Here is a 22901-nt window from a genome sequence, read left to right as displayed (position 1 = left end):
AACAGCTGCATGGTGAAGATAAGAGAAGAACAATCAAGGGGTGGTTATTTGTGGTTCCCTGCATGGAGAGGGAAGACAAGATGAGGGACTCATTTAAGAGAAATACAGAGTTCCCATTTAAAATGGGTCACGCTTGATGGGTTTCAGTGTCATCCTGGTGGAAATGTCAAGCAGACAGTGGATTGGTGTGGAGTATGTGAAAAGTTCCACGGAGAGGCCTCTGTGGCTGGGAATACTTGCGAGTCAACAGCAGTGCAATGCCTTCTAGAGGCTAAAACTAATAGAGGAAATAATGTAGATAGAGAAGAAAGCCACAGCTATGTCCTAGTAATGCAGAAAAAGAAATCTCTGGGCAAAAGAGGATGCGATCATCCAGAAACAGGGGGAGGGGGACTGCAAGAAGATGAGTCAGGAGGGTCGGAAGAATGCCTCGGGCCTTTCCCAAGTTCCCCAAGACCAGCTGTCCTCCATCTTCTCCAGAAGTCTTCCAGAAGAACATGGGGTGACATCTCTGATAAGTCTTTCCTTCACTCTCCAGCAGAGGGCAGGAGCTATGTGTCCCTCCCAGAAAAGGGCTCCTGTGAGATGGATCGATAATCCAATCAGTTCTTGATATCTTCTGGTCATTCTTGCCTATCTTCCTCAGCAAGTATTCCTAATCAAATTCCCAATACCTGGGATCGTCTCTGTTTGTTAGAGCCAACCTCCCCTTTCTTAAAACTCCCTAGCCCAACCCCTGGAGTTTCCCCAGTGCTGGAGCCGGTCATAGGAGCAACTGCTCGCACCTCTTCAACCCACCTGTAGGGATGTCCTGTTGGCCGTTTGAAATTGCCTGAGATGGACGTGTTTCTGCCATAAAACTCAACAAAATGAGAAAGTCAGTGGTAGGGACAGTCTACATTTTCACATGACCTGAACAGACGACTTAGAGGTAGTGTGGTAGGCATTTTAATAGATGACACATGTCACAGTTATTCTAAGACAGCCCCTAGGAGCTCTGTTACCGTCACCAATCCCCATACGTTTGGCTTTTGGATTCCAGGCTCTGTGTTAGAAAACTTTAGTGATGTTTGGGAAAAGGAATGGTCTTTCATGATCATCCTGTAGAAAGGCTGGTATGGAAAACTGCTGGGTCTCAAATTAGTTTAAGTGTCTCGGAGCTGATGCAATCCTGAGGCAAGATTCAGATGAGTTGATTCGGGCCAGAAAACTCCACCATGGGAGTGAGGAAGTAGACAGGATGAAGAGGCAGCCAGCAACAGCTGTATTAACAATCCAGTAATCTTACAAGAAACTAGAGCTACATCCCCACAGAGGGACATTGTGTGAGATTCTCCTGGGGGGATGTGAACAGATATCTACTCACTCTACAAAAGGCATCAGTGGCCGAGCAAAGTAACAGTTACACCAAAGGCCAACTCGATGAACCACTGAGTCTAAGGCTGTGTACAGGAATATGGGTGAGGGGTTACTTAAGAATGACTCAAGGACAATGGCATCACTGAAAACTCACTGCTAACCCACAAAAAATGATAGCCTGGAGCTCTCCAAATAAACAAGCAGTTGGACAGGTCAAAGAGCCTCCTCTCCTGGGCAATCCTTACGCTTATATGATGTTGTGAACCTTCTAAGTTTCAGCTCTTCCAGACATCTAAGTATTGTTTACTTCCTGAGTATGGCAAGTGTCCTCCTCCCTCCAAGAGAGAATGTTTCATCATTGATAGACAAAGGAGCTCTGAGAAGCTGAACAGCCTTGTCTCTGAATGACCCATCTGAGGGGCAGGCAAGCTGAGGTCACACCTTTTCCTAGGAGTCTCTGTAAAGATTAGCTGCCTGGAAGTTCAGCAGTTCAGGAAGACATCTGTAGATTCAGAGGAGGCACTGGATGTTGAAAGGTAGCTGGTAGACATTTGGAGTAGGGAGTCTGATCAGTGCAATGATTTTAACGTGTTCCCCAACTGCTTATCATTTAAAATGTAATCCTCAAAGTCATGTGTTCATGGTGTTTGGAAATGGGCCATTTCAAATGCAGTGAATGGGGCTGGATACAGTCAAGAAGGTGGTGGCATTTGTAGGTTTTAAGAAAAGGAAGGGGACTGGAAAAATGACTCAACAATTACAAGCACTGACAGCTCTTCCAGAGGACCCTTGTTTGATTTCCAGCACCCACGTGGTAGCTCACCACCTTCTGTAACTCCAATCCCAGAGGAAGTGAAATCCTCTTCTGGCCTCAGTAGGCACTATATGACATAGTTCACAGACATACATGCAGACAAACACCCATTCACATGAAATCATACATGAAACATTAAAGAAAAGGGAAAGAAGAAAGACTTGAATAGCATGATTGCTCTGTCCCACCATTTGATAACACAGAGCCAGGGACAAGTGCACACACACACACGCACGCACACACAGACACTGTAATACAGCAAAGATACCCCTTACCATTACCAGATGCCAAGCAAATGCTGGTGCCATGCTTTCAGACCTTCCCAGCCTCCAGGATGGTGAGGCAAATAAAAATCTACTCTTTATAAGTAAACTGGTCTTAGATGTTTTGTTATAGCAATGGAGAATGGGCTAAAATGTCAATGGCATCTGCTCTTGTGGCTTTTGTGATTCTTGTCGTTTATTCAGAACATAGGAAAATGATAGGGAAAAAAAAGCCTAATGGTGACTCCTAAGGTCTCAGGGTGAAGGGAAGAGCCTGACTTTTTCCTTTGGTGTGGCAGGTGGAGGGAAATCTAGAACTTAGAGTCTAAGACCCAAGTTCAAGAACAGACTTGACCTTTCACCAGGTTTGCAAGCTGCAGCCTCTGAGGCTAAGCTGTCTCATCTTCAAATAAAAACAAAACTCCCCACTTGCCTCATGGAGAGAGCCCTTGAGTGAAGCCCACTGTGTGAGTGAGCTTTGGGCAGGTAAGATTGTCAGATGTCGTTAACTAGTTTCTTTCCCAGGGCGTGTTTACTTTTTCACCCCAGTAAACTATTCAAGGAAAGATACCCTGACCCGATGTTATCAGTCAGTGTAAAGCCAAGGTTAGTAACATCACCTGGAAATGACACCCAGACAAGGGTTGGAACTGCTCAATAAGAAAACCCAAAGCCCTGGAGAGGCTGGGGCAGGACTGTGAGACTGGGGAGTTCAACCTAAGCTACATAGTGAGAGTCTATCTCAGAAAACACGAAAGGAATGGGAGTGGGGATAACAATATTTAACATGTGTTCCCAATACTAATGAACAGCAAAAAGAAAAAAAGACTGTTAATTTTCCAAGAGAATTCATGGATTAGGTAGAGCTGGTGTCAGGCCCCCATGATGTCCTAGCTGCTTTGTGGGGCGTGGGGGGATGGGGAGCAGAATCTTTTTTAGATTCGGGTTCTTGGATCCTTAAATGCAGTGAGGCTGCAGGAACTGTTTTGTGTGAAACATAAATACATAAAGCTTGATATGAATGAGTCTCTGTGTGCATCCACTTTAAAATATGCATTGCTGTGGGCTGCGCTCCTGTTGACTTTGGAAGCAGCCAAACTTCTGTTTCCTCTCCCACAAGTTGCCAAAAAAGGAATTGGAAAAGGAAAATATGTGTTCCTGAAAGCCAGAAATGAAAACATCTCTAAAGTTCAGGACTGAACTATCTGAAATGGGCCTCATACAATCTCAGAATGTCCTTGCCACAGAGACATTCTGAATTTGAGCTTGCCGTGCCTTGCTTCTGTGAGGTAGGGGCTGCGGGAGAGAGTGACTGAACTCAACTCTGCGCAGAATTGAAGCCCAATGACTTTGTTCAAAGCTCATGCAGAAATGATAAGGGTTTGATGCTCACATCTGGTATACAGACCCCAAAGACTAGTTCTGCTACCCTCAGAGACATGTGCTGAGATTACCTGGGTGATAGAAGTGAGAGAGATGATAGATAGGCAGGTAGGTAGATGACAGACAGACAGACATGGGGGTTTATTTACATATATGAACATGTATTGATTTTACATAGTGGTGAGTTTCTTGAGGTCATTTCACTGAGGCGTGTCATGTAGCATGAACATACTTCCTTACTGAACCCTTTCTTTTTTCCACCTCCCCACTCCTGCTACTCTTCCTCCATTTCTCAGATAGTCCCGCCTCGTTTTTATTCCATATATAAAATGTTTGCATATATAATTTATCATTTATATTTACATATGCAATTCATATATGATATATATTACATATAGGATCTGCACGCAAGAGAAAGCATGCAGGCTACATGAACACATGCATTTGTCAAAACTCATCTGGTAGTACATGCACTTAAGACCTAGGTGTCTTACTTTATGCAAGTTATGCCTTATCTTAAAACAATTGAAAAGCCAGGGAGATTGATTGGCAGTTAAGAGTGCTTCTATGTAGCCCTGCACCTCTCCTGGGCAACACAATCGAGCCAAGCCTGTCGTGGGTGAGCCAGCCCTGAAGTTGTTAGTATGGGAAAGCTGTCCCCTTTACTCATTTGCCATGTGGTGGTATAGGTGAGGGAGAGATGCCCCACCACCACCACCACCCATCAGTGCATGCTGCCCCTGCCTGCCACCAGCTGCAACACTCAGAAGCAGGCCCTGCCCCTTGCATGGGCTGTTGAGTCAACCCCGTTGGCAGAGGTGTGGGTGAGCCAGCCCTGATATTGTGAGCATGGGAAAACTGTCCCCATTACTCCCCTGTCATGTGGTGGCATAGGCACGGGAGAGATGCCTCTCCCACATCCATGCCTGAGGCAGGTAGGAGAGCTGCCCCTAAGGCCATAAGAGCAGGAGAGCTAGCCCTGTCCCTCATCAGCTCCAGCACTTGGGAGAGCGGCCCCTATGCTACTCCTGGACAGCACAGAGCTGGCCTTGAAGGAGTGAAAGCAGGAGAACTAGCCCTGCCCCTTGCTCATTGCTACAAGGCGAACTCTCTAGGTCAATGTAGGAGAGCTCATCCTGGTGAGGACAAAGGAGAGCTGCCAGACTGACCAACCCTGTAACTGTCCAGGCCCAGAACCAGAGTTATGTGTGGCCCATAACATCCACCCCATCTGTGGTCTCCTGAAGCATGTAAAGGGACTAGTCCTGCAGACCCAAAGCTACAAGATTTCCACAACACAGGATAACCAGTGGAAGCCCAGCATCAATGGTGAAGTGGAAACCAGAGGCCTCAAACCAGACTAATAAAGCTTTGCAATGACACTTGCAAGTAAAGCTATATAGATAGAAGGGTTTACTGTGTGACTCACTGCGTCACACTGCGGCTTCCATGATGAGGCTGATGTTTTTCCATCTCTCTTTTTTTCTCTTAAATTTTATTTTATTCGGGGGGAGTTGCAAGGGCAGAAGTAGGATATGAAGGGACAAGGAAATGAATGAGATTGAGATGCATTGATGTAAAAGACACAAAGAATAAGTAAAAAGAAGGGGAGATGAGCGCTGCTGTGCAGTCACGAGGACTGGAACTCAGGACCCAGCAACCATGGAACAAGCCAGCAGGCTGCTGATGCCTGGAACTCCAGCCCTAAAGAATCCCATGCCTTCTTCTGGCGTGTGTGTGTGTGTGCACACGCACACACACCCTTGCCCCACACAATACATACAAATATACTCATATAGATTTATAAGTGGCCTTTCTCTCTAATGAAATGTTTGTTCTCACCCCTTGCAACCAGTCTTGCACCATTCAACATGCACATGCATGCACCGCTGTAGACACATTTGCCATCATAGGCAGATTGTGGGGACTAGGGTTCTGGAATAAAGAAAGACCTGGAGTCCACCCATCTGTCCCCAGAATCTTTGTCCTGATTCAGGAGGTAAGGAGGTCCCTCGCAGGTAGAAGAACCATCTTACCTCCAGTTTGCACTCAGAAAACTGAGATTTAAGGAAGTTATAAAGCAAGTGAGCTACCAACCAGGGATTTAAGACAGAGAAAGTGGCACCAGGAACCTGTGCCCTAAGCTAGGGACTGGCTGGCATTTCTGTGAAGGACCAGAAGTAGCAAGCATTTTAGGTTTGTGAGCCAATCTCAGTCAAAACCTCCCAGTTAGAAAGAAGTAGACTGAAAAGACCTATAGATAACAACACACAGATGTGTGAGCCAATGTCCACTCAACTGTTTTCAAAAACAGGAGACGGAGCCAAAAGTGATCACAGTTTCCAAAACCATGACCCAACCCACATACAGCCTTCAGAGGAGTTAAGCCAAGAGTCAAGCAAAGAGGCCCTAACTCCTGACTACCATGTTTGTATGGACGAGCCAAGGGTCAGCCATCCAGGGAACAAACACAAGCCATTTCTTTCTCAGTTCTCTAACAAGGAAAAAAATGACAGTACCCCCTGGGTGCACAGAAGACTCTACCAAAAGAAGGCTGAAAAGAAAAATGGAGAAAGAAACCCCATAGAAGAATGCATCATCTTTCATCTTTGGAGCCAGATTTAGATTTGGTATTTTGGCAATAATAGTTATTCCTTGAGGCTCTGTATGAACGCAAGAGTGAAGTTCAAAAACCTGAGTATAGCATGATTCATGTTGAAAGTGGTTAGCCAGACATAACCTTCCTGCTCAGATCTTTGTACTCACTGGTCCTTGGCTACTTAAGGTAAGAAATCGCTCAGTTCTTACTAGGGATTTGAACCTAGAGCTGAGGGGCAAGTAGGATTGGGAACACATGGCCTCCACTTAAATAAGAATGTATATGGTATTGAAAATTAAGATCTCACGGGATTTATTTGAGTGTTTATTCACAATTTTATGCACAACCCCAGCACTGTACAGCTAAAGACATGGACAAAGACAATTCTTCCCCCTGCTGGCCACTGTGGCACTCTGGGGGATGCTCTGCTCCCCAGCACTGTACAGAATCTGGGGACTATCATAGAATCAGTAGGAGGTATGTTTGGAGAAGAGAATCTTTTCTTCTCCTTAAGATGGTCTCACTGCGTAACTTGGTGCGGCCTCCTGAGTGCTGGGATTACAGGCATGTGCCACCTTACCCGGCAAGACTGTCCTCATCATTATGATACATTTGCAATGTACCCCTCAATACTGATCTTCATAGACTAACCTGCTGATGGGAGAGGGGAAGTCTGTCTACATCAGGTTGAGGGTATCAGCCAGCCTCAGATGGGACTGACCCTCTACTTTTCGCTCTGAATTAGCAACATTTACTAACTTGGTGTCATAGTTGCAACCTGATTCTCCTTCATTGTCAAGAAGCCATTTGTTTGATGGTAACTGTTTCCCAGCCAGAGACCAGCAGATGGAGAACTAATAGAGATGATCACTGTAATAAGGAGTTTGTTGGGAGCAGTGAACCCCTAGATCCTGAATTTCTGGTAAACAACTTACAATGCTTTCAGCTGCTCTGAGCACGAGACCCTCAGAAGTTCCTGATGGCAGGAGAGTGGTTTCTGGTGAGTTTGCTTAGGGCATGGCTATCAGTTAAGGATCTCTATATAAGCGGCTCTGGTACACAGTAAGGCGGGGAGGCATTCCTGTTTCAAGGATGACCCATGTCTCTGTCTGTGAGTCTTTATGTGCTTCAGTCTCCAGCCCCTTGCTTGGTTCACAAACTGTATGGTAGCGCATAGAGTGTAGATGGGCTACATGGTGCGCTACAGGAGTTTAGTAGATTGATAAAAGAACTTAACACTTAGCCAGGAGAGAAAAGAAATTAATTTGGTATCCTGCAAAGAGAGCAGCTGGTAAAGAACTGCCTATAAATGGCCATGGGCTGTGGATGAACTCCATATAGGAAGAGTTCTCATTTGGTTAGAATAAGCCACTTTGCCTGCAACTTCGTGGCATGTAATTCCAGGCACACAGATGGGAGTAGTCCTTATAGGCCTGCTTGCTTCTGGGTAGTTAAGGTGAGTCACTATGCACACAGCTCTCCCCTCCAGGCATGTAGTTCTTACCAGGCAAATGAAACATCTCTGTTGTGTTCAGTTGTGTCTGATTTTGATTGTCTTTGCCATCTGTTGTTTGCTTTTTCTGTTTTGGTAGCTACTTTCTGGGCCAGGTTTATAGTGGTCCCTTTCTGATCTCTTCATCACCACCCTCCCTCTACAATCCAGCTAATTGGTCCTCTGTCAGACTTTGCTTAGTGAGATATATTATGCTCTAGATCTTTCCAGAAAGGATTGACTATTTAGAGTGTCTGGTAAAAGATGAACTGTCACACTCATCCATAAACGCTCATACTGTTTTCATATGTGTAGCTCAGTGGGAAACGTTGAAATGAGGCCACAAGTAACTTGAACCTTGTCAAGAGGCCCCAAGCCACTCCAATGCACAATGTGCCTTTTTAGAAAAGAGTTGACAAATAGGGGCCTGGTGGTACATACCTGCAGTCCCAGCACTTGGCAGACTGAGGCAAGAAGATTGGGTTTGAGGCCAACTTAGTCCATATAGTAAAATTACTGTCTCAAGAAGAAAAACAAAAGAAAGAGAAGGAAAGCAATAGAGAAGTCAATCAGTCTTGTTCCCTCTTTCAATAAACAGAGGTTAACTGTACATTCCCTTCAGGACCAGGGATGTGTATTGGCTGGGGCTGGAATAGGGATTGGATGGAGGTAGGGATGGAATCCTCGAACCTGAATCCACATGTATACTTCTTCCCATAGAGTAAGCTCAAAACACATGGGTGTTGGCTTTACACATAGTTAGTGGTGACTCAACGGGACAGAAGAAGTAGACCTTGTATTGCTTGAAATGGCATTGACTTGGTAACAGTGCTGGTTACAGGGCCTCCAATGACTAAATGGCTGATGGTCTATCTCAATCCAGACAGAGAGCGTCTTAGCTAGAAATCCTGCATCGAAGCAGGTGTTGATGGTTCATGAAAGGACAGAACTTCATCTCCACACAGTTCTCAGGCTCGAGCTTCTTTGGAACTAGCCCTACTCTGCTGGGGGGCTCTTCTGTAATTGGACTGGATGGAAATTTCCTTTGAAGCAGGTGCTGATGGTGATGTGGGTGGTGATGGTGCTGAGAGAACAAGTTGCAGATTCTTTATCCTTAGTTCTCTTCAGCCGAGACGCAGAATCCACTATGACCTCCTTGGACTCCACGTGATGATTCCATAGCAAAGTTTGCCCTTGGGTTCTCTGCACATGGTGGTATCTCAGTCAGCCCTGGCTTCACATCTGCCAAGTAGAAGACAGCATGACAGGTGCTGAGGAGGAGGAGCATCCTCTTTCAAACTGACAGCCGGACTCAGCTGAATTCTCAACCTCGTTGTAAATCATTATCTCAGTATCTCTCTCAAACTATGTGAAGAAATAAAAAAAAAATTAAGTTTATCCAGATTTTCCCATCACTTATGTGACATAATTCACCCTAAAAGTAGTATAAGTCTGAGAAAGCCGAGCCTCGCCAGAGGTCAAGCCAACAGGATAGTGTTGACAAGAATGCTGACATGATGGAGAGTCTGAGCGCTCGTGGGCTGGTGTGGCTGGGGCCCTGCCTTTGAAGTCAGGACAAAGACAACTGTGTGTGCCTGGGAAAGCACATATCTGCAGAACGGGCACAGCTGCTGTGCCGCTGTCTGCTTCCATTCTAGAGGAGAAACTCAGAATCACTGCTCCCCCGACTTGCTTGAAAGGCCACACTAAGCAAGTGTCTGATTTGGAAGCCTGATCTTGTGAAATCCTTTTTTACAGATTCGACTGAACAGCAGAGGCCTCATCTACTCCGTCGGCTTGCTCCTGGCCTCTGTCTTTGTCACGGTAGGTTTGCAGCTTCTTTCCGTTCTTAGGTGTTCATGTTTGACCCGCCCCCCTGCATACTTGGGAGAGCAGATAGGTGTGACCTCCACTAAATGGTTACAGTAGACATCCACATGCCATCTCACGGCTGTTTTTTTCTAAAGGAGGATCCTAGTGACCACTGAAATTCCTCCTCCCTTCCTAAAAGGAACTAGCCTCTTCTTAGAAGCTGGTTCTAGCTGGGCAGTGGTGGTACATGCCTTCCATACCAGCACTGGGGAGACAGAGGCGGGCAGATCTGTGTGAGTTCGAGGCCAGCCTGGTCCAGGACAGGCACCAAAGAAGAAGCTAATCCTGTCTCAAGTCAAACCTAAAAATAACTTTTTCAAAAGCTTGACGGAGCGCTAGGAGTATATAGCTCAGTAGTAGGGCACTTGCCTAGAATACCTTATGTTGGGGCCTCAATCAGACAATAAAAAGTAAAGAGTTGGGCTGGAAAGATGGCTCAATGGTTAAAGTGCTTTGTGTAAGCATCTGGAGTTCAGTTTCCCAGAATTCACATAGAAGCCAGGCATGGTAGCATATGCCTGTGACCCTAACACCATGAATAGGCAGAGACAGGAAGACCCAAATGACTCCCTGGCCAGTCAGCTTAGCCAAGAAACAGTGAGCTCTAGGTTCAGTGAGAGACCTTGTCTCACAAAACAAGGTGGAGAAGTAATTAAGGAAATCAACCTTCTGCCTCTACATGTGCACAGATCAGCATATGTGCTGCATGAGTGAGCGTGCTCACATGTGTGCATGCATGAGTACACACACGTACACCATACACACACACACACACACACACAGCAAAGGTGTCCCCTCTTTTGTACTATATTAGCCACCAAAGGGTAGATTCCATTTTATTGATTCTTCTAAATTATATTCCCCATGATTCCTCATCTTTGGCCACTATTCAAGATTCAGCCAGTGCCTTGCATGGAGCTAGGTACAGGCTACCACGCAACCACATCTCCTGTTCTCATTTTACTTAATATTTCAAACTGGGGTCATAGTAAGTTGTATAACTCTAACTTGTGGTCCTCCTGTCTCACCTCCCAAGTAACTGGGATTACAAGCCTAAACCACTGGGCCTAGCCAAGCTATGATGCTTTCTATAACTATGCACTGTGCTCAACCCTTTGCATATTTTCCCATATGGAGCTCCCCCTGGAGTGGCTATTACAACCCAATTATATAGAAGAAAGATAATGTCTAGAGAAATAAATGACTCATGTTTATTGATACCAAGCAAACTGTAGGGCCAGCCAGATGGCAACACAGTGTATGCTTGTAAGTCTTGTATCTCTCCTTAGAATATTCTGTAATTGTGCAATTGTATAGATGTTGGTAGAGGCTCTGCTCTTTGGTGTGATCTCCACAACAGTGAATGTAGTCAGAAAACATAAGAGCCCCATGATTGGAGTCATGGAGGGATCAAACACTTGGAGAGGTTTGATTTAACAAATGGTGAGGATAAAATACCTAAAGAACAGAGAGGGAGTCAGGGAGGGTTGGCAATACAGCATTCAAGAAACTGAAGCAGAAGGATCAAGTGTTTAAGGCCAGCCTGAGCTATATAACACGACCCTATTTGGACCTAAACAGGAAGGACAGCAGTTGAATATGAAAGAAAGCAGTAGGATGTGGTATCTTGGAAGCCAAGTAGACATTATGGTACAGGATGGAAAAGGTGATCAGCTGTGCCAAGAAAGACATACCCCAAATATTAGCCATTAAAGTTATAAATTGATGGAGGAAGGTCATTTGTCAATAAACAAACTGCCTTGGCCCATTTGATAGGCCATCCCATAGGTGGGTAGAGTAGACAGAATAGAATGCTGGGAGGAAGAGGAAGTGAGCTCAGATGCAGGGCAGCTCCTCTGAGAGACAGACGCCATGCTCTCCTCTCCAGAGCAGAAGCGATGAAGCAAGCCGCCAGGTCAGACATGCTGAATCTTTCCTGGTAAGACTGATGCTACACAGATTATTAGAGATGGGTTGATCGGGATATGAGAATTAGCCAGTAAGGGCTAGAGCTAATGGGCCAAGCAGTGTTTAAAAGAATACAGTTTGTGTGTCATTATTTTGGGGCATAAGCTAGCCAGGAAGCCATGAGCCGGGCTGTGGGAAGAGGCCTGCAGCTCCCCACTACAATAAATAGTGCTTATCCCATTGGCGGTTGATGAGGGTGGTTTGTGATGAGGTAAGTTAAGTGGAACAAGCTAAGAAAACTGGAATGAAAGTTTAGAGCTACCTTGTATTCATAGTTCTTTCGAAATACCTATAAGAAGATTTAAGATAAAGAGAAGTGAAAAAAAAATTGAAAAGTATTGCCTTTATAGTAGAAGGTACAATGGCATCCCCCTAAACCAATTGAAATATCCCAGGGGCAGAGAAGGGAATATAACAGAAAGTGAGAGAGAAGAAAATCACCGGGGACACAGGTTTAAGCACTTTGACAGATGAGATCCAGTGTTCATATGGGGTTGGCCGTGAATGGGGATAGGAAGGAGCTTGGCAGAGAGATGGTGATGAGAGACCTGTGAAATGGGAGTGAGTCAAGGTAGAGATGGGAGTGGGGTAGAACCGAAATGAGATCTAAAATAGCCATCTGAGGACAGTGTACCCTGGGACCCAGGGAGGCCAGGGTGATAGTTTTAAAGAATTTACAACCAACCTAAGGTCATTGAGCCCTATCAATGTGGCTAGGCAATGTTTATCCAGCTTTGATGGTGAGTTGTGTGTATCCTGCATGAGCAAACGGAGACATTACTTGAACTGAAGGATCCTGGGTTAGTCCAGCAAGGACACCAAATGGAAGAGAAACCAAAGACTTTTGCAAAAGCAGTAACAGATGGAATGAAAAGAAAAGCAGGAAGGGAGGAGAGACACAAGATGGGTAAAGCCCATGGGATTCTTTTCGTCTTAGTTACTAAGATAAAACATCATGATCAAGGCAACTTGTGACAGAAAGCATTGAATTGGGGGCAGTCGTCCCAGAGGATTAGAGTACATGACCATCATGAGTGAGAAGCATGGCAGCAGGCAGACAAGCAGGCATAGCACAAAAGCAGCAGTAGTAGTAGTAGCTGGTACCTTTGGTGTGATTCACAAGCATAAAGCAAAGAGAAAGCCAAATACTGGGAATGGCATAGGCTTTAGAAACCTTAAAGCCCACCCCTAGTGACACACTTCTTCCAGCAAGGCCACGCCTCCTAATCCTTCCTAAATCATCCCACCAACTGGGGACCAAGTATTCAAATATATGTGCCTTTGGGCACCATCTTTATTCAAGCTACCACAGTGCTGGTATCCAAAAATTTTAGATCCTGGGAGTTAACAGAGTTGTGGGAGTTGGGGTACCCAAGGAGATAAGATGGAAAGGAAGGAATATAGGCATATTAGCATCAGGTGTTTCTGCTACTGGCAGTAACAAGGTCAATGGCACAACATTGTCCCCTTAGAACTTTCCCAAATGAAAGAGCTATGTACGCACTACATGATAAAATCTGGATGAGGTGTGGTATTCCGCACCTGAAGTGAAGCCCGTGCAAATGAGAAGGTGTATTTTGTATCTTATTTCATTTCAATGTAGCTAACAGGCACATGGGGGAACTCAGTCGCCGATAGGTGACTGATAGAGAAGATAAGACCTCACAGGTATTGAAATCACTAAAAGGACAGCAAGAGTACAGTGGTAGACAGAGAATGATCCGGAACATGAAACTGCAGCAACGGGGAAACCAGGGTAGCATGACTGACAGCAATCAAGCCAGTTGGGAAATAAGAGATTTCACTCTTAGTGTTTAGGGGGGAGAGAAATTATTATTTGGAAGCAGCAATTTGTGGACAACTACCTCACCTCCATCTACAGCAATGGGAAGAGATTCATGGGTAGCAGACAATCGTCTAGGCGAAACCACCACCTTAGGGATATAGAAGGTGTCCTCAGGTATTAGCCAGGGCTTGGAGAAAGATAGAAGTCTATCTTGAGCACAGAGGACTATGGGTTTTTTTTTTAGTCCTGTCATTTTTATTTAACAGGTTTTGGCTTCCTCTCTTTTTACTTTAATGTTCCTACTTTCCAAGGATGTTGCAGACTCAGGCCCGTCCTCCAAAACCCAACCCCCACCCCCGCCCCCCATGCAACCCTCCAAGAACCCTCTGACCTGTTCTTTCTGTGGCAGGTGTTTGGTGTTCACCTGAACAAATGGCAGCTGGACAAGAAGCTAGGGTGTGGGTGCCTCTTCCTGTACGGCGTGTTCCTCTGCTTCTCCATCATGACGGAGTTCAACGTGTTCACCTTTGTGAACTTGCCCATGTGTGGGGACTAATGATTGGCCTGGCCACCTGCCGAGGCCCAGGTCCTCCTTTTCTGTGCAATACGAGACCCGGTCGCACCTGAGTCAGGCGGCCCCTCAAGGGCCGCGGCGTCCGTCTCTCCCGTGCTGTCCACAGGCCTCCACTTCTGTCCTGGTGGCCTAGGCTCTCCCTGCCACCTCCTTTGCTCCCAGGTCCCTTGATCCTACCTCCCACCCAGCCCCTCTCACCTGCCCACCCCCATCCCTGTCCCTCCTCTTCCACGTGAAGCCCCCACCACCCACATGAATTTTCAAGCTCCATTTTTGAACAGTGACTGAGATTCTAGAACAAAACTGGCTGCTAACTGGCCCAAGCCAGGCACAACTTACTTCAAACCCTCTCCTTTTTTAAGTTATTTCACAGAAGACACCCTAATTTATGACCAGAGACTTTGAGGGGTCTGCTGAGGGCAGGAAGCGTTGGGATTATTTCATTCGGGGGTGATTCCTAGGTTACCGAGTTTAGGGAATTGTTTTACTTGAGGGGGCTCTTCATTTCTTTTCTTTTAGAGATAAAAGAGTCCCCTGTGTCTTCTCTCCCTGGGCTCTGGCTTAATAGATGATCCACACGTTGTACTGAGCGTCTCCTGGGGGAAGGGTGAGCCCCAGGAATGGTGGGAATTGAACAATTAGTTGGGAAAACACTGAGCAAGACCACCAGGAATAAATGCATGACATGCTGTTTTTCTGCCCAAGGACACCTCACTAAAGTCCTGTGAAGGCATCACCTGGGGGGGTGGGGATACGGTGTTAGAGAAAGAAACCTGTTTCACACACGTTCACTATGACCATCTCTTTCTCACTAGATCCTGTCTAGTTTTTTCAAGCAATAGTTCTAGCCTGCCTGAGGCCTTTGACAGGAAGGCTCTGGCTAACTGTCGACGCCAGGCAGTCAACAACAGAAACTTCCCCAGCGTGTGAGTCCTTGAAACGTGCTCTTGTTGCTTGGCATCTGTGGTGACATGGGATGACCCAAGAGGCTATATTACTGTTCTCTGGACAGAAGTTACAGACACTGGTTTCTTGGAAAATGGAGAGAAGCACATTTTGCACAGATGTCGTCAATGAAGTCCCAATTTGCCGCTTGGTATCGAGTACACTGGACCCTGACGGCTGGCTCTTGAGCAAACATCCTTCGTTACAGGATGCCACCACCAAGCTGGCCAGTTTCACCCCTCCCCTCTCAGAGGGATGGCCAGGGAGGAAGAAAGCAGAGAACTGATGCCTTGGAAACCACAGAATGGGCTCGAGGGCACAAGTTATTGTGAACATTTCGCCAACCACTGCTCAGCCACCCTGCTAGATTTTCTATAATGCTGAATTATTATGCAGAATACATCCCAAGTTGAGATACACCCATGCTTGTTACACTTGTATTTATTGAAACTGTGGATTCTTGCCCGCCCGTGCTGTCCCTTGTATTTACTTTAAGCACTGATCACTTCTCATCCGTTTAGTATGGTTTTCCCAGTCCCTTGTACACATCCTGGTTTGAATTGTAAAAAATAACCTGCTACAGATTGGTTGACTGTTTCTGTCTGCAGTATAAACCAAGGGGCAGCATCAACCAAGGACTGGGAGAGGAAATCACCAATTTGGGCTCTCAGAGCTAAGACACACTTATTGATTTGGTTGCACATTTTGCACTGGTTTACGGCGAATGTTTTCTTGGACGGATGGTGTAAAATAAATTTCTCTGTTCTGTATCCTCCCTGAAACGCAGTGTATTGCTTTCTTGGCTGGACTGGTATTGTTTTATAACAGGGAGAATGACAGCAACCGCTATGGAGTCAGGTATGTGTCGTCTCTACTTCTGGCCAGACTCGCCGCAAGACTAATATGGCTGTCTAATAGCAGGTACTAACTGCAAATAATGGACCCTGCCTAAAGTTTGAAGGGATTTCAGATCTATGTCATGTCACAGAATTCTAGAATCCTGCCTGTGGTAGAGTGCATATGACGTCATGTCAGGAATCCCTTCTTTCTGGCGGACACAACATTGGGAAGCTCGTGAGTCCTGATGTTGTTTAGCAGGAGCCAAGCTCCCCATCCTGACATTGGAAGGTTTCAGTCATGAAAATTAAGAGCTTTCTGAGTTGGCCACAACATCTGGAACCCTAGCCCTCAGGAGACTGAGGCAGGCTGAATGGAATCAAGGGCTAGACAGAGAGACTCTGCCTCAAAAAAACCAAGCAATATGAACCTCCTGCAAAGTCAATTCCTCAAAAGAGACAATAACATACAGTTACAGTAAGCCATGTTCTGATCCAAAGGGCTTTCTAGGAGTAATTACCCAGACCTACCATTGTTCCTGAAAGTCAACACAACTTATATAGGAACCAGAAGAAAAAATGGGTACTGATTCATAGCATCAACTTAACTACTTAAAATATATGTTCCCAGGGTAGGAATGTAAACGGTGCCTGGCTTTGTCTTTTGTATTTACATCTTAAGACATCTGACTATCATAGTCGTGCATCTCACAAATACACCTTAGGTGTGGGTTAGAGTATTATTATACCTGTTGGTGTTCCTTACTTAGTTCTCCTAATTGTCAACAAAAAGACATGTGATCAGAAACTTGCCTTTACTTTATCTGCTCTGCAGTGCTGAGGATAGAACTCAGAGACTGTGCATGGTAGGCCCGCACACTCTGCTGCACGCCCCTCCCACAGAAGCTTGATTTAAAAACATATTTCCTGTGAAATCTTTAGAGATTACAGGTTGGTTCTCAATGCCTCAAAGTGAAAATCCCAGGATGAACGCCCTGGCATGGTGGCTCACTCTTGTGAGCCCAATAGTCAGGAGACAACTGGGAAGACAGGGAGATCAAGGCGAGGTTGGACCAATTAGCAAGTTCCAGGCTAGCCTGAGCAATATAATGAGAACCTGTCTCAAAACAAAAGAAGAGAGGAAGAAAGAAAGACATAAATCCACACATCCATTCATCCATTCTGGGCTGACGACTTTCCTGGTTTCAGCCATGAGAACTGCCAGTCTAGGAACTCCGAGATGGAATGAGGACTTAGCATACTTCTGCCTGGATTCCAGCCATGCACAATTAATTCTTGGGTTGTCCATGGAGCCATGGAGAGTGTTGTTTCCAATGAACCAGCTTTCCCGTGAAGCAAAATTGTTGATGTTAACCATTTCCACACTCCTACTGCGGTGGTACTTTAAAAAGGTTGGGGTGGTAGAAAAGGATTGAAAAAAAACTTATTTTAATATCTTACAGTTCACATGACCAGCAGAGACCCTTACCGCAGTGTTCTGACATAATTCATCCTCTCCCACATGACAGTCTCCCTGCCTCACAGCCTTTCCCAAGGAAAGATGCGTGCTACACCCTGTGCATCCTCCTGAACACATCCTACCTGGTCTTGCTAGGAGGTGCCTAAAGAAGGCTCGCCTTTCCTTCCCAGTCCGGCTTGGTTTGCATGTGCTCATGCATGCCTTCACTAGAACAGTAACCTCTGTGCACTGTTAGTGCCTCTGAGGCCACACAGGAGACTGTTCTAGTAATGTGGGAAACGTGGTATCTGCTCCTTTCATAAAGAAAGTGCTAGCTCCACCTCTGGGAGGATATGCGCTGTGCAGTGCATGCATGTTTGGTAATAATTTCAAAAAGATGTAATGGTATGGGCTGGGGAGATGGCTCAGTGGGCAAAGTGCTTGCTGCACAAGCATGAGCGCCTGAGTTTGAATCTCTAGAGTGCACATATAAGAGGAAAAGTCACATGTATGCAGTGTGAGCCTGTAATTCCAGCACTAGGCGAATGGAGACAAGTGGATGCTCAGAGCTTGCTGGCCAGGGAGTCTAGTCAACAAGCCCCAGGTTCAGTGAGAGACGCTTTCTGGACGGATAAGGTGGAGAGCAATAAAGGGAAGACTCTCGGTGCACATGCGCATGCCCAGATGCAAGGAGCGATGCACTAGTAGGAGTGGGATAATGGTGTTGCTGCGGACATTTATAATTCACAGTCATAATTTTGCATACTAGGGATCTCAAACTCTTATGTATCCCAAACAGTAACTTTGAGCTGATTTTAAGCACTCAAGTTTCAAAGACAAATCTAAACATTTAAATAACGATAGTTACTAAGGATATTGTAAAGTCCGGTCCGTTTTCGAGTTGTGGTATGAAATAGAAACAGTATCTAGCTCTAATTCCTGATCAAAAGTGGAGTGACCTTAAAGTTTACCAAACTGTTCAGGCAAATATTCAATTGTTATTTAAAAATGTGGAGGAGGAAAATTGATGAACAGGGTGTTTTTACCAAAATTTATTTTCACCTTTTCAAAATGGGATGGTTATCTGATTAATAGGATGTTCTGACACCTGTTGTGACCCATTTTAGTCAAGTATTCGGTAAGAGTTAGCACACTGTCATGTTTGATTTAAGATTCGTGATAACACAACACACGTATGTATACAAACAGACACACATAAATAAACACACATACACACTCACACAGGGGCTACCTAATATCAAAACAGTCCAATAGATTTCAATTCATTGTTGAGATATCAAACTGTCTATTTCCATAAAATAACAGGAATGAAGAAAAATAAGCAAAGTTTTCTCTGATGAATAAAAATAAGTACTCATCACTGAAAGATATGGGCACTGCCCTGCTATTTAAAAGGTCAGGGGCTGAGCTGGAAAAGAATATAAAAATAAAAAAAAGAGGCCAAGAGTGTACACAAGATAAATTATGCTGTGGCCAGAAGAACTGGCTTAACACTGAACTTTTCACTTGGCTTCTGAACACTGGTTGCAAGAAATGCAACCAACATTTTTCAAGTTAAGTGTTCTAATCAGGGTAATATGTGATCATGATGTCCTTAAAACTACACTCGGTCATTTCTTTCTCTTAAGCAGTTTTATAGCAACCTCGATATAGCAAACATTCTTACCAAGTTCTAGACATTTTAAACATGGTATTTATAGTTAATTCTCATTTTACTTTATTTTTGGTTTGTGTTTCTGTAGCAGAGAAAATGGGGAAGATTTGAAATTACAATTTTGGCATGCATGCCACTGAGTGTTTTTCTACTTAATCTACATAACCATACACATCTACAAATACATTGAATTTATTTTTTTCAAGGTAGGCATGATGATACAAGTCTGTAGTTCTACAGCTTTGGGAGAAGAGGCAAGAGGACTAAGAGTTCAAGGTCATCGTCAACTATAAAGTGAGTTTGACCCAGCCTAGGAGACTTGAGACTTTGTTTTTCATTATAACTTGATGTGGGATTTCCCTCTTTATGCTGTGATTACCATTAATGAATAAAGAACTGCTTTGAGCTATAGCAGAGCAGGGTGGGGCAGGGCAGAGCTTGGAGGGGAGGGGACTGAATGCTGGGAGAAAGAAGGGCAGAATTAGGAGAAGCCATATAGCCCTGCCGGATACAGATGCCAGAACTTTAGCCAGGAAGCCACAGCCATGTGGCAATACACAGATTAATAGAAATGGGTTAAATTAAGATAAATTAAGGTAAGAGTTAGCCAATAAGAAGCTAGAGCTAGTGGGCCAAGCAGTGATTTAATTAATATAGTTTCTGTCATTATTTCGATTCTGAGTGGCTGGGATGAACAAGTGGCCTGCTACTACAATAGCTAACAGCTTATTCTGCTTATCTAAAACTGTTTCGATGATGCTGTGACATCTAGTTTTTTAGGATAAACAGCCTGAGAGCTCTAGGAAACTGCACACAGATCTTGGAGTAAAACAAAACAAGGAATTTCAGAATCTCTGCAGGTGTTTTTGGCTACTTCAGGGCCATGCCTATTGGTCATACTGGAAATGCACTTGTATATAAAAATGCTTTTGCCTAAAATTAGTATTTTTGTAATGATATTTTATTTGTATTTTAAATAATAAAGCTTGCCTGAAGTTCAGAGAGTAAAACAGCCCCACTGATCAGCCTTACAGACCAGGCAGTGGTGGCACACGCCTTTAATCCCAGTAGCCACATTAGTTTACCATAGAAACCAGGAAGTCGTGGTACATGCCTTTAATCCCAGAACTAGATTATAAAACAGGAGGAGACAGCTCTCAGACACAGTCTCATTCAGAGATTCCTGGAGGCTATTTCAGACTGAGATAGAGGTAAGAGTCAGTGGCTGGCTGTTTTATTTTTCTGACCTCCAGCTTGAACCCCAATATTTGTCTCTGGGTTTTTAGGAATTGTGCTACATAGAGTGTACTTGTCTTAAAGAAAATATAGCACCATTCAATGCCGTCTCTCTTTTTTTTTTAAAGATATAATAGGCATTCCATCTCCCTGCCATAGAATTCTTCAAATGTGAGCAAGGAACTCTGTACTCTTCAGTCTGCACTGATCTCACCACCAGTAGATGTGAACAAAATTGCCTCATACTTCATATTTAAAAGGTATTTTTTGTCCGAGATATAGGTTTCTAATATATCAATCACACCATCTAATCCCTGTTGTTACCACAATTAGTCACTGTCTTGGTTAGAGTTTACTATTGCTGTGAAGAGACACCATGACCACTTCTAAAAGAAATGTTTAATTGAAGGTGGGTGGATTACAGTTTCAGAGGTCCAGTCCATCATGACCATGAAGGAGAGCATGGCAACATGCAGACAGATGTGGTGTTGGTGATAAGAGTGCTACATCTTGCAGGCAGGTTGTCGACTGACTGTCACACTGAGTAAAGCTTGAGAGAAAGAGACCTCAAAGCCACCCCTCCCACAGTGGCACACCTCCTAATAGTGCCACTCCCTTTGGGATCCATTTTCTTTCAAACCACTACGGTCACCCTACAATTATTTAAATATTCTATACAATTTCTATCTATATAAAAAAAGCTCAGTTTATCTGCATTTGTCCACCTTGTTGCTATATCAGTGGTTCCAAGCTTTTAACACACTACAGAATTACCTAGAAATTTATTTAATATATATTTCTGTGGGTCTATGGATATGCCTGTAGCAAAAATAATAAAAACCCAGAGACAGATACTGGGATTCAGGGTGAATATCAGAAAAGCACAGCAGATAAGCCACTACAGAGCTCTTACCTCTATGAAATCTGAAGTAGATTGGTGCGGCCAGGAGCAGACAGGTCTCATGTCATAAAAAAAAAGAACCTATGTTATTAAAACATCTTAAATGTCATTATCTGTTGATCTCTGAGGTGTTTGAAGATGACCTATCTTTCTAAAATCTATTTGTTTGCTCTTGAAAACATGCCTAATGTGACTACAAGTTCCATTGTCATAAGTGGCTAATTACTAACCTACATTTCCTTATTATCCTAAACAGTTGGTAATAATAACTTTCAAGAACTAGAAACTTGCATTACATTGTTAAATGAACTATATAGGTTCAATACTTTAAACAACATTAGAAATTATGTACAGTATGTTTTAACAAAATTAATCTCAAATTTGTATAAAATATACAAAAGTCCAATCCAATGTAAAATATTTAAAACTAGTAGTTGCTTTTTAAAAGTAGATTCAATAATCTACCTTTCTTTCTTCTCATATCTACATTCTCCTTTTTCCTTTTCAGAATAGATTCAATGATCTACCTTTTTATTCTATCATATCTGTATCCCCTTATTTCTTTTTTTTAATTTTATTTCTTTTTTTATTATTAAATTTTTTTAATTAAAAATTTCTGCTTCGCCGGGCAATGGTGGCGCACGCCTTTAATCCCAGCACTTGGGAGGCAGAGGCAGGCGGATCTCTGTGAGTTCAAGACCAGCCTGGTCTACAGAGCTAGTTCCAGGACAGGCTTCAAAGCCACAGAGAAACCCTGTCTCGAAAAACAAAACAAAACAAAAAAATTCTGCCTCCTCCCCACCTCCCTTTTCCCTCCCCCTCCCCCCACTCCCCACGCTCCACTCCTCTCCCCCTTCCCTCTCCAGTCCAAAGAGCAGTCAGGGTTCCCTGCCCTATGGGCAGTCCAAGGTCCTCCCCCCTCCATCCAGGTCTAGGAAGGTGAGCATCCAAACCGGCTAGGCTCCCACAAAGCCAGTACATTCAGTAGGGTCAAAACTCAGTGCCATTGTACTTGGCTTCTCAGCAGCCCTCATTGTCCACCATATTCAGTGAGTCTGGTTTTATCCCATGCATTTTCAGTCCCAGTCCAGCTGGCCTTGGTGATCTCCTAATAGATCAGCCCCACCGTCTCAGTGGGTTATAGGTTGGAAATGTCTCCTAGCAATTTTTGGAAGTCTTTAAGAGTCTGCAATTGATCTCTTCTAATTTGTATCTTTTGGGTTCTAATTTTTTGTAAACCTATTTTATAGCCTAAATAATTAATAGAAGCTCCTCTTTGTATTTTTTTCAGGAACAATTGTAATCCCAACAAGGCAAATTTTTCTTCTTCGATCATTCTTTCTAAAACATCTATATTTCAATCAGATAGCAAAATATCATCCATGTAATGGTAAACTATAGATTGAAGAAATTGCTTCATTTCTAGTGGTTGACTTACAAAATTTTGGCACAGCATGGAACTATTTAACATCGCTCTGGAAAAACCTTCCATTGATATCTCTTGACAGGTTGAAAATTATTTTAAGTAGCCATGTGAACGCAAAATTTTTTTTCTTGTAAAGGTATAGTGAAGAAACAATCCTTTAAATCAGTAACTATGAGACAATAGAAAAGCAAAGGAATTTAGACTGTAGAGAGCCCATTGAATGAATCACTTTCACTCCCCTAATGTTGGAACTAAAACACGTGACTCCTGAGTACTGGGAACACCTTTATGTGAGATCTATTTCTCTTTTTAG

The 22901-nt window shown here is 44.0% G+C and overlaps 1 protein-coding gene across 1 annotated transcript in view; it reads left to right on the top strand.

Annotated features, from left to right (window-relative positions):
• Positions 1-15825, top strand: part of Slc24a3 (solute carrier family 24 member 3) — a 458281-nt gene extending 442456 nt beyond the window's left edge. Inside the window, exons 16-17 of the mRNA XM_057781502.1 lie at positions 9669-9734; positions 13946-15825. Coding sequence (XP_057637485.1) covers positions 9669-9734; positions 13946-14092 — 213 coding nt within the window. The 3' untranslated portion in view covers positions 14093-15825. The remainder of the gene's footprint in view (positions 1-9668; positions 9735-13945) is intronic.
• The last annotated feature ends 7076 nt before the right edge of the window (positions 15826-22901 follow it).

The sequence above is a fragment of the Chionomys nivalis genome, chromosome 9, assembly GCF_950005125.1.
Source record: "Chionomys nivalis chromosome 9, mChiNiv1.1, whole genome shotgun sequence".
Lineage (NCBI taxonomy): Eukaryota > Metazoa > Chordata > Mammalia > Rodentia > Cricetidae > Chionomys > Chionomys nivalis.
This window is presented reverse-complemented; position numbering and strand designations above follow the sequence as displayed.